We start from the raw sequence: 12,845 nt of genomic DNA on the forward strand, positions 1-12,845 counted from the left end.
TTTTAAAAAAAGATGGAAAGTTGAAGAATGAAAAACTCACTTGCACTATAGCTAGTATTTATAATGTGTATTTTCTTAGGCAATATGGCAACTTGCAAGTCCCAAAATAAGTTTTATTTCACTCTCACTCTTGTCTGCGGGCTCACGGGGTGATAAAATTAGTCCACGAAAAATAATCTATTCAACAAGTTCAAGTTTGAGCAGAATAATGACTCGCTTATTTACTAGTTCAGTCTATTTTGATCTATCGAATTTAGTCCATTTAAAGATTGGAGTAAAAATATATTCTAAATTGATCAATGAGAAATCTTATTAAAATATTTTTTAAAAGTTAGTATTAGGTAATTGAACAAATTATAAGAAATCAAAACTACGCATGAGTTAGGGTACTGGTTGAGCATTGACCCATTATTTAGCTCATTTTGATCTGACTCATGATCTTAGTTCAAGTAACATAGACAAGTTCACCAATAATAACTCATTCATTTGTTAACTCGTTCCATTTTAATCTGCTTAAATTTAATTTACCCGTTCATTTAACATCCTTGCGCATAGGGAAAACAAATTTTAGTCAATGCTTTTCATTAAGTAATTCCTTTTTATATAGTAATTTGAACGAATGTAATATTATCTGATAAGGAGTTGGAATAAAAAAATTGGCAGTTGATGATTTGGTACGTTAACTTATCATCTTAAAAGCATGTAAATGAAAAAGTCAACTGAGTTTTTTCTCCAAAAAAAATTAAAAGATCTGTAGATGAGTAATATTTTAAACTAATTATCCCTTTACTTTTAATGAATATAATGACTCTCTGAAAACTTGAAAAGGCAAATCGACTTTATTTGACTAAAACCCATTAGTTTCTTTTAACATTAATTGATCATTTTAAAAATCACTAACACGAGATATAAAATTAATTAATTATATATTTTCTCAACATCTGAATGCGTATAATTTATTTTGTAGTGTTTGGTGTGAGATCATTCTTTCATTGAGAAAATACCTATAGTTTATATGTACGTGTAATATTTCGCTCCATGTTCAGCGACAAAAAAAAAAACATTTCGCTAAAGGTGCAGCAACAAACATTTTTAAAAAATATAAAGTTATACGTCAACAAACAGTCGTTAAATCACTTAATTTCGCTTCACTCCTAACGAAATGTCCCTTTTGATTAATTCTAAAATTGAATGGCCCTTTATGGATTTTGAAGAAAAAAATTGACCCTTTTGACTCCAGACTCTCTATATATAAATTACAACTCACTAGAAAGAACTGTCCTCCATAATGCACAAGTTATCGATTGGTTATAAACAGATATAATGAAAATAATCCCTAGCATTTTTTATGGACTTCCTTACATAACTCACATTAAAATTCTCATTATCATTGCATTGTAACTATGAATGCTATAATTTTGCATTTAAACTAGTAACTTCCTTAGGAGAAGAAAAAAAATTCTAACCCCGCACCCCCACCCCACCACCCCAAAAGAGACAAAAATAACCTCACAAGATGAGTTAGTTCCCCATCAAAGCACATTTCTTAATATTGATCATATTGTTCATAAATATTTTGCAAGTAAGAAGTTTCAAGCTACATAATGTTTTTGTTCCCAAAAAAATTTATGTTCAAGTTGTGAACAATATTCCTACAACAAACCCATCTAATATCTTGAAAATTCATTGTGCTTCTAAAAATAATGATATGGGATTTCATAACATTGTTCCAAATAACCAATTTGAATAGTCATTTGGTGAGAGATATTTTGCTAACACTTTATTTTTTTGTTATTTTTAGTGGGATTCAAAAGACAAATCTTTTGAAGTATTCTATATTTTTCATGGATGTATTAGAATTCACAACTTGACTCTCGGACCCATGTATGCAGATGGACAGTGTCGGATGCAGAATTTTTTTTAGAAGATGATAGAGGAAAAAATATTGTGCATACACTTGGGATACTTAATTAACAATGGTAAATTATTCACTCTGATCCCCCATTTGTTTGGAATTGTGGTATATTAATAGGTACGTGCATTACTGTAACATTTCAAATATTTTTCGCCAAGACTCGAACCGTTCTTCTTATGTGTGTAGATTCGAACTGAATGACTTGTAATTTTATATACGAGTTAGGATAAATTCCTAAGTATTTGAAGGGTATTAGATGTGTTTTAGGTTCACGAGGGATCTCTAACACCAAGCCAAGTCTAAAGAATTTCTATCGGCTAAGTTTTCGGATGAGTTCGTATAAGGGTCAACTTCAAATGACCATAACTTTCGGAATATTAAGATTTAGGTGTCCCATGACCTATCAAATTAAAGGTCTTTGAATTTCGCCTCATTCCGAGTTCGGAGTAAAAAGTTATGACCATTTTACTATAGACTATCACTGCAGCGATTTCAGGCTGGGTGCCACTATAGCGCTCAAAATCAGCTGTAGTAGTTTGGGCTTTGGCGCGGCGCGCCACTATAGTGCCTGTAGGGTCCTGGACTCGTTTTTCATATTTTTCTTGAGGAAGGACATTCCGGACTTTTTCCCACCCTTCCCAAACCTGAACTATTACGTTTTGAGACTAAATATTTGCCTCGTAGGGGTATTTTCTTCTCATTCACCCTTAGAACCTCGGAGAAAAGAGATTAGAGAGAAGAAGAAGAAGAAGAACTAGGTTTCAAGTCATTCCTTCAAGTCTTGATTTTTCCTTCGAATTTCAGGTATGTAAGGCTAACACAACGTTGGACCGAGTTCTCCACGTGCTCCTTCATCTTTATTGATTCAAGTTGAGTTGAGTTGGAGTTTTCGAGTTCTTTGAATTGAATTCCTGAGTTATCTATTGTCTTTTGGGTTCCTTGTACATATTTAAAATACGTATTGATGTTGTTCATGGGTTGAGTATTTGATTTGGATGCATGTTTATGTCTTCATTCACATGAACCCTAATTGAAGATTATATTTGATTTTGAGCATTGATTGTACAAGAGTTTGAGTTTTCATATAAGTTGATTTTTTATTATTATTTTGAACATGGATATCTTGGGCATAAATGATGGTTTTGAGACAAAGTTTTAATGAGTTATGATTGATTTTTAAAAATATATTTCTGAAAGAACTTGATGAGTTGAGCATAAGTCGAGCCCGAGTTAAATTGAAAGAGTCTTTAAGATTTTTTAACCGTTTTGATCTTGATTTCGCTATGCATTATTTTGAGTCAAAATTGCATGTTTTAAAGAGATTTAAAATAGTTGAGCATTTAATCTCAATGAGTGGATTGGATTGAGTTGATTTGAAAGAGCATAATGATTGAGATGAGATTGAGTTTCGATGGCAGTCCAATGAGACTAGTCGAAAGTTTTGATTAAACTGAATTGTTTAAGTTGCATGAGCATATTGAGTTTTGGGAGTAGTATCGAGCACCGAATTGATTGAGAGTAAAATTCAATAACTGCGTAGCCAGCGTAAGAGAGGATTGAACCATTAAAGTAGGATGTTTCCCTATTTCATTGTCTTGAAAAGATAGGACTTGATTGATTGGTGGATCCAGATTGGTAGATTCGTCCTTTACCTTGGCAAGTATTGGACGGACGTGGCAACGACGTCGGTTCATTGTATATCACCTACTTATAGGTGGTGGAATTGTTATCGTTAAGAGAGAGACTCCCAGATTGTGCATGAAAGTATATGACATGTTTTGAACAAGTTGCATATTACTGAATCCTTCTTAAAGCATTGTTATATTTTATACCGGCATATCATACTGAGTTGGGTGAGTTTCATTCTATCTTGAGTACCTTTGATGCATTGTTATTTCATTCTGTCATATTACATACTCTTACATTCCACGTACTGACGTCTATTTGGGCCTGCATCGTTTTATGATGTAGAGACAGGTGTTAGAGATCATCAACAGACGCTTCGTTGAAGATCTATTTTTTTTCTGATAGTGGTGAGACCTCCTTGCCTTCGAAGGGATCATATTCATTCTTTCCATTGCTTATGAGTAGATTTTTTTTTGAGGTAGCCATGAACCTTTCATTGGCACCATATAGGTAGTAGAGATAGAGACTTCATAGACTAAATAGTGATTGATTTATTTTGATGTCTTAACTCTTGATTAGTTTTCTTTCAAACTATGTTTTGATTTGAATGATGGAGATTGATGATTGAGTTAGCCCACTAAGATTTGTTTTTCTCTTAAACTAAGCCTTCCGCTGAATCAATGAATGTGTGATCATGCCAAGTGGTTCGCTTGGGAGCCAGCAATGGCTTCTGAGTGTTGGACACGCCTAGGATATTCTCTCGGGACGTGACAATTACTTTATGTAATGCGCGTGCAAGGGAAGATCAATCCACAATAGAATTTGTGGATTCACGAGAAATCCAACAAGTTTGTTTAGATTATATATATATATATATATATAGACCTCAGGGAACCATTGAGATGATGGAACGAATTTACTTCGGTAAATTTAATTTAATATCTTATCCTCAATGTAACCTATCTTTTAGAATACTCCCAGAATGTAATATAGATAAGACTCAAAAATGTTTAGTAGACAACTTATGGATAACATACAATAAACAAGACACTAAACATTTTATTGCAGCCAACAACGCTTTATGTCAATATTTTTCAGACAAAAATAGAGAGACCAAATAAATATAGTAGTAAAAATGAAGAAAAAATATGTGCGTATCAAAGCGGTAAATATAAAGAAAAAGGAAATATGAGTAGTATAGACGCAGAAGTTTTAGCAATAATATATGGATTAAACAGTTTTAAATTATACATATTAAATAAATCAGAAGTATTAGTAAGAACGGATTGTGAAGCAATAGTAAAGTTTCACCAGACAATCAATAGTAAAGCAAGTAGTAAAAGAAGATGGCTAAGTTCTTATCGGGCTTGTATTTGTGTCTTCGTCTGATTGAACTCTTTCATGTTCTGGATCTCTATGTTCTGGATCTGGACTGTCTTTACTAATAACATGCTCATCACATCCCTGATCTTTAAAGAATTGTTCTAGAGTCTGCTTAATTATGGCTTCAATTTTATTTTATTTTTTCTTTTTTATTGCCATATTTCTTTTAGCATTGTCTTGGTAAATACTGAAAGTATATATTCCATTGTAAGTGTTGAAGTAGCAGAACAGACACAATTCGAATCCTCTGATTCAGAAGAAGATAACCTAGTAAACGAAATAGGATTAGATAGAGGAATGCTAAATTTAGAAGACCTACAATTAAGTACCATGATGAACATAGGAATAAAATGTAACCATAATTTTGAAAGACATAAAGTTATAGACAGTAACCAATGTAACATATGTAAATGGTACCCCAGTAGGGCCAATTCAAATTCCTAGAAATTTACAGATTAATCCATAGTCGTTGTTAAAAGTTAAGAAGCTAACCATGTACTAAGGGTATCAAAATTAAATATATACAAACATTTACATGATAAAGCATAAACATAAGCATAGACATAAACACATATTTTTTGGGGAGAATTAATTTGTAAAACTTAATAAGACTTACATGACTTTGACTGAGAGAGGTTTCCCTTTCAGGAACCCCTAAGGTCTCTGAGATCAACTTAAAGCACAACCACACACTTCTTATTATATAAACTGTTTTAGTACAACTTATAGAAAGGTTTTTGGGAAAGGGATTCTGGTATTTTTACAAGAGAAGGGGAATATGTTGGAGGGTTTTTCTCACACTTAAACTTGGAGCGTCTCTCTCTAGAATTATGTCTCTCTAATTCACACAACTATCTCTTATATAGAGGTAGAGATAGCAAAATGAAAGGATTAAAACATCACTACGTGGCCTCTTTTTATTTGCTGAATTAGTTTAATATCTTCTATATTAAAATGCTTTTGTCCTTTGCTAGCTGTTTTAGCATATAGCGGTCCTGCTATTTTTCCTAAATCTTTAATAAAATTTCTAGCATAATTTACTAATCCTATATATATATATATATATATATACACTAGATGGTGTTAGCCCGTACGAGCACGGACCCAACACTTTGCATTAACTTACTATGTATTTCATTTGGAGAAATGTTGTATGAAATGTCAAAAGCGTTGTAATTCAATAAAAGGAAGTTTTGATTCAACATTTTGCATTAGATTATTGGATAAACATTATATGAAATAATGTCAAAAAATAGTATAATTCATTACAAGTACTAAAAAAAAAGTTGCAATAGTTGAATTAGCAGCCAATAAAAGCATAACCCAAAATGAAGTCTCTCAAAGATGAATTTACCGAAGTCTAAGTCACATGATTTTAAAAATGAATATCTTGAGTTCGAAAGTCAAATGAAACATAATATGCTTCTAGTAAAATAAATAAACAAATCAGATAGTGAGTGGACATTTCTTGTTGGGAAGAATCTCCATTTACTCATAAGGAAAAGAGGAAAGAGAAAAAGAAGTAGTAACAAAAGTAAAGAAATAACATATAATAACAAAAATAACATACGTCCTGTAAAATCGGAATGTCATTTCTATTATTACATAATAAATAATGACACAAAAAAAATATGTGGTTTTGTAGGAATTTGTAGATGACTTGTCATTTTTCCCGTAAAATATCACAACAAAATTAGAAACATGCAGTGGCAATAGATTTTCTTATAGTGATAATTTTCACTGCTGCAAAAAATTTTAGCTGCAATTTGACCACTTAATGTCATTTCATCCAGAGTTGCTAAATCTTTTAGAGGCATTTATATAGAGTGTTAATTACAAATACTTATATTTATTATTGATACTAAATATAATACTAACGATAGTTATATCATGGCCACTAAATCATTTATTTGTTGCAATAGTTGTACAACTACTGTTCAAACTATCCCAAAGGTTCGATTTATTTTGGAGATGTTGATCCACAACTACATAAGTCCTTTAAAAGTTTAAAATTCTCAAAAGGTGAAATATCCTTTAGATATTTAGGGGTTTCTCTTTAACATTAAAATAAAAGATTATTAATTTTGTCACCCCTTAATCCTACAAACCTTAATATTCACATAACCAAAAAAAATGTACACCTCACTAAAAAGAATTGTCTTGCACAATGACAGGTTATTGACTGGTTATAAATTAAACATAATGAAAATAATTCACATTTTTTATGGCCTTCCTTATATAATTCACATTCCTTATAAAAATTCTCATTACCATTGCATTGTAACTGTGAATACTATAATTTTGCGTTATAAATTCAAGTGCTACCAATAATAACAAAGGCATATAAGCTAACAAAATTCCTTAGAAAAAAAAAAGAAAAAAAATTCTAACCCCCCAAAAAAATACTTACAAAATGAGTTCTTCCTACATCAAAACACCTCTTTTATTGATCATATTATCCATTAATATTTTACATTTAAATGTTGTTGCTAGTTCATTCAAAGTTCAAGTTGTGAATAACATTGATCCAACTAGATTTCCCTTTAATAGTATTAAAGTTCATTGTGCTTCTAAAGATAATGATATGGGATTTCATGAGCTTAGTCCAAATAACCAATTTGAATGGACATTCAAAGAGAAATATTTTGCTAACACACTATTTTTTTGTCACTTTTGGTAGGGTTTAAAAGAAAGAGCTTTTGAAGTGTTCAATGTCGTCCATGGATGTGTTAGAGATTCACCGCTTTATTCCGCCGACTCTTTTATGCAAATGGACAGTGACGGATAAAGGATTTTTTTTTGGAAGATGATAAAGGGAAAAAATATAATCCTTACACTTGGGAGCCACTTCATTAATAAACGTGGTTAGATATTTGCTCCGATCCCCAACTTGTTTGGGACTGTGAAGCATGTTTTTTTTTTTTTTTTTTGAGTTTTGAATATTCTTGTATATGGTGTACATTAGTGAGGAAATAAATGCATTATTCTAGGTAATGCGCAGGAACATCCACATAACAGGATCTAGACCCTGTATCTATGTATGTATATATTAAGAAATTTACTAAATATCTACAAATATATGATAATTAATATTTCATTCTGAATGTTGTTTTACTTTGCAAGTTATTCTTAAGTAGTAGATGGTACATGAAGTTTATCAAATAGTATACTTAATCATAACTAATCTAGAGATTAATTAAGAAGGAATTAGAGGGACTATAATTAATCTATATATAGTATACTCCTCAGCATGATATCTTCACTAAGGCGCAAAACCATTTTTTAAAATTAAATTTCATTTTATATCATAACATTGTCAAGCAACTTGTCCATTCCTAATTAAAGTGACTCTTTTTTATATGAACCTATACTTGAGTGATTTTTCATGTTAATATACTTCTTAAGGTACAAATCTGAATTAGTCAAGCCAATATATTTTACATATCAAATAAAATAAAAAGAAATACAAGTCATTCATATTTTGTTACGATAAAAAATAATGTTATAATTGACACCTGATGAGCTATGTTACCACGTCACACTCATATTGCTCCACATAATAAGTTTAATCCTGCACCCACCCCTGTAATTGGACCGCTCCTTTGTCATCCCTAGTTAAGTTGGTATATAATTCAACAATAACTTAGGAGAGTAATTTAACTGTCAAACTACTAGCTAAAATTAGGAGGAAAAAGAAGAAATATAATAATAAGAATAAATCAAAGTGAGAACTAAGATGGATTAGGTTCAACAATCGGGCTATTAAGCATTCTCTGATCTGTAATGGACCTCTTTATATATAATACTAGTTTTTAATTATAATTCCCCTTTCCAACTAAATTCCAAAGAAGAGATATTCCATAAGGGATGTCAATGATCGATGATTCCCCATCAACATCTTTTCAGTCGAGCTCGTCACACCGAACTTATCTAGTATAATTATATCTTGTGTGTAATTTGCAAATTATTGCACAAAAACGATTTCTTTGGGTTCCGAAAAAAGAAGATGAGATAGACAAAGCCACTTTAACATATTTAAAACACAAGTTAATCATGTATAGAACTTTATATTGTTACATAATGAATAATGACACAACTCTGTGAGGTTTTGTTGGAATCCATACAATTGCAACCCCCACTTCCCACCCCCAACAATTGCACCATAACTCTAGATGTCACAACAACTCCAACTTCTCCCATTATGATCATATCTCTATATAAAGTCTCAAGCTTATTTGCATAGTCAATCAAAGGAAAAAATATTAATCCAACACCCAAAACATACAAAAAAGGAAAAAAAAACACACACTGTTTTCTCTATAACCAAAATCTCAAAATGTCAAGGCAATCACCATACTACATTTTCTTTGCAATTTTCATTGCAACAATAACCAAATTGTCACCCCTTGTTGTTGCAATTGACACTCAAACTACCGGAGGATCGATACTCGAATTATACATGCATGATATTCTTGGAGGAAATAATCCAACAGCTAGGCCAATTACTGGATTATTAGGCAATATTTATAGTGGACAAGTTCCTTTTGCAAGGCCTTTAGGTTTTCAACCACCTAAAGATGGTGTGGCAATTCCTAATTCTAATGGTGCAATTCCAACATTCAATATTAATGGTGTTCCCCTAGGAACTGGCTTAGCAGGCACAACATTTGTTGGTAGCCAGAATAGCCAAACTAGTACTGTGACAACTCAATTAGGCCCTGATGGATTGGGCCTCGGTTTTGGTACGTAGAAGTTTAAGTTGTTAGAGATATTACACTTTTGATTACCTTATTTAAATTGTCTTATTAATATGCCTTCATACGTGTCGAATTGATTATTTTCCATTAGTCAATGTCAAACATGTCGAAATAGTTTAGCTATTTTAGATGACGGTGAGATTTGAACCTAGCTAGGTCGACCTTTACATGATTGGTCAAACACGTGGAAATAATTTTTGTTTTTTTTGTGTGAGTGAGATTTGAACATAGGATGACCTCTTGCTTGATCTGATATCATGTTGAACTGTGTCGCCACTTCATCTGAAATTTAAAGATGTTAGAGGAATAACCCCTTTAATTATGTACTGTATTATATCATGATCTCAACACAACCTTCACCTCCTCTTGCTTGTTCTTTACCATGTCTCAACATGGCCTCTCACGTGGCAACTTGATCATTTTTTATTGGCCAAACACATTAAAATATGTGTCATATCTCAACACGACCCCTCACCTGATTCTTTTTTATTAGCCAAACAGGTGAAATTATGTTTTCCATTTTTAGATGGCAGTGAGACTTGAACTCACAGAACCTCTTGCCTAGTCTAACATCATGTTGAATTTTGTTACCGTCTTATCTAAATGCTTACGTTTCACAGTTTTAACGAGTTAATTGTGTGACTTCTCAATAGGTACCATCACAGTTATCGATGACTACTTGACTTTGTCCCCTGAGTTAGGCACACAAAACCTTGGAAAAGCACAAGGTGTATATGTTTCAAGTTCTGCAGATGGGACTACTCAAATGATGGCGTTTACCGCCATGATTGAAGGAGGTGAATATGGCGATAGCCTCAATTTTTTCGGAGTTTTTAGAGTTGGAAGTACTATGTCAAGAATTTCAGTTACGGGAGGAACTGGTAAATTTAAAAATGCTTGTGGATTCGCAGAAATTCGTTCACTTATACCAGCTGGTCAACATGTTACAGATGGTGCAGAGACATTATTAAGGATTACTGTCCATCTTACTTACTAAATGAATTTCTTTAAGCAGGAGATGGCTGATTGTTAATTGTGTAAAAGTTGAATTTGAATTGTGTTTTTTTCTTTTAATATCTTGCTTTGGGAATTGAATATAAACAAATACCTTTATGTTCTGTAAATTACTATTCCCCTGAATCCTAAGTAGGGATTTTTAAATCCTATTTCTTACCTAACTTTTATCGTCCAAATTGGTGTGGCATACTTTCATAAGTTTCCATTGAGGTTCAATCTTACTTAGTGGCAACTAAAGTTGCCACATAATATTGTTATGACGCCATTAATTCGCCACCAAAAAAAAATCTTGAAGTACTTCATTATTAATTGCCAACAACATAAGTAGTAGTTGCATTACAAATAAATTTAAACATTCCTGCTACCTAAACAAGAAACACTACGGAGGACGACTGCATCAATAGTTAGGCCAGGCCCGAAACCAAAAAGCACGCCCCACTGAAGGCCTTCACCGGTAGTACCTAATCCTGCCTTAATAGATGATTTCCTCATCTCGTCCAAAACAAACAAAACACAAGCACTACCCATGTTCCCATAATCACTCAAGACATTCCGTGTAGCCTTGAGTTTTTCAGGCTTTAGGCCCAATTTTAATTCAATTTGATCCAAAATGGCACGTCCACCAGGATGAGATACCCAAAAGATGGAGTTCCAGTCAGAAATGCCAAGAGGTTGGAATGTTTCTACTAGGATCCTCTCAATATTCTTTGAGATTAGTATCGTAGTATCCTTATGTATTTTAGCTATAAGTCCAGCCTCACTAAGATCACCAGTAATTGCATGTCCACTGTTTGGGAGAAGAGTTTGAGTTGCGAATACAAGCTCAAACAAAGGCCTTTCTACCGTCATGATTGGATCTGAACCAACAATGACAGCTGCTGCGCCATCACTAAATAGCGCTTGCCCAAGCATAACGTCAGACTCTGTTTCACACGGGGCATGAAAGCAAAACAAATTCATTTCTGAGCAAACAACAAGGACTCGAGCACCCTTGTTATTCTCAGCCAAATCCTTAGCCAAGCGAAGAGCACCACCACCACCAAAACAACCTTGTTGGTACATCATGTATCGCTTCACTGATAAGCTAAGTCCAAGAAGCTTAGTGAGTTGGTAGTCCGCCCCAGGAACATCCACTCCACTAGTGGTACAAAACACCAAATGTGTAATCATGGACTTTGACTGACCCCATTCATCGATGGCCTTTTCAGAAGCTTCCTTCCCAAGTTTTGGCACTTGAACATTAGCAATTTCTTGCCTAATATTTAAGGATGGAGCTTTGTATTCACAAAGATTAGGATTCTTTTTCAAGATTGCCTCTGTTAAGTGAAAGTATCTCTTTTTAATCATCGATCTCTCACCTACAACATATAAAAAAATGTAATCAATATTAACTAGAACATAATTAGAGTTCACCAACATACATCACTTAAGTTGCATGCATGCAAGGTTCAATTAACCAAATTAATTTACGTTTACGTTACATCGTGTTCAATTCATGGATGGTTAAGTTGTCAAATATATGTAAGAAGAAGGAGTTAAAGGAAACATTACAACATGTTATAATTATGTACGTACCATACATGTGTATATATAATATAAGAGAATAGAAAATTATCTTACACATGCGTTTAAACTTTTCCATAAGTTTAGTTTTATGATCACTATTAGTAACACGAAAAAAATAATCAGGGTAAGTGTTTTGATCGAAACAATCGGGAGGATTGGCTGTTCCGATGGCCAATGCCGTGGCGGTCCCCGCCGCCCTTTGTGCCAAGCCGATCTCGACGACCGTAACCATTTTCGCCGGAAAAATAAATTTAAGTTACTAGGTTTTTCGATGGTAATAGTTTGATAGAATAAATATTTGAATATTATATGGTCTCTATTTATAATAGGCTTTTTAATTTTTAACGCTTTGGCCCTTGAAAAACAAGATGACAAGTGTATATTGACATTGACAAGTGTATACATTGATAAATAATGTGATACAAGTGTATATGTTGACAAGAAGTTGTGGACAAAGGCATGTAATTATAACGCATAGAATATAACGCATAGATAGGACAAAGGTAGGTAATTATATTAGTGTTACTTTTACATTTCTGTCAAATTCTGGGTTGGAGCTAGGTACGATTGAGGGATTCATT

At 32.9% G+C, this 12,845-nt stretch overlaps 2 protein-coding genes across 2 annotated transcripts; one reads left to right on the forward strand and one right to left on the reverse strand.

Annotated features, from left to right (window-relative positions):
- Window positions 1-9,191: 9,191 nt before the first annotated feature.
- LOC129890561 (dirigent protein 18-like) lies at window positions 9,192-10,704 on the forward strand. Its single transcript, XM_055966095.1, has 2 exons — window positions 9,192-9,666; window positions 10,335-10,704. The coding sequence occupies exons 1-2, from the start codon at window positions 9,261-9,263 to the stop codon at window positions 10,676-10,678; spliced, it is 750 nt and encodes a 249-aa protein (XP_055822070.1). The 5' UTR covers window positions 9,192-9,260; the 3' UTR covers window positions 10,679-10,704.
- A 342-nt stretch (window positions 10,705-11,046) lies between these two features.
- LOC129895391 (chalcone synthase J-like) lies at window positions 11,047-12,496 on the reverse strand. Its single transcript, XM_055971106.1, has 2 exons — window positions 12,319-12,496; window positions 11,047-12,056 (listed from the first exon to the last, which is right to left on the reverse strand). Exons 1-2 carry the CDS (start codon window positions 12,494-12,496, stop codon window positions 11,047-11,049), a joined length of 1,188 nt encoding a protein of 395 aa, XP_055827081.1.
- Between the last annotated feature and the right edge of the window lie 349 nt (window positions 12,497-12,845).

The sequence above is a fragment of the Solanum dulcamara genome, chromosome 1 (genome assembly GCF_947179165.1).
Source record: "Solanum dulcamara chromosome 1, daSolDulc1.2, whole genome shotgun sequence".
Taxonomy (NCBI): domain Eukaryota; kingdom Viridiplantae; phylum Streptophyta; class Magnoliopsida; order Solanales; family Solanaceae; genus Solanum; species Solanum dulcamara.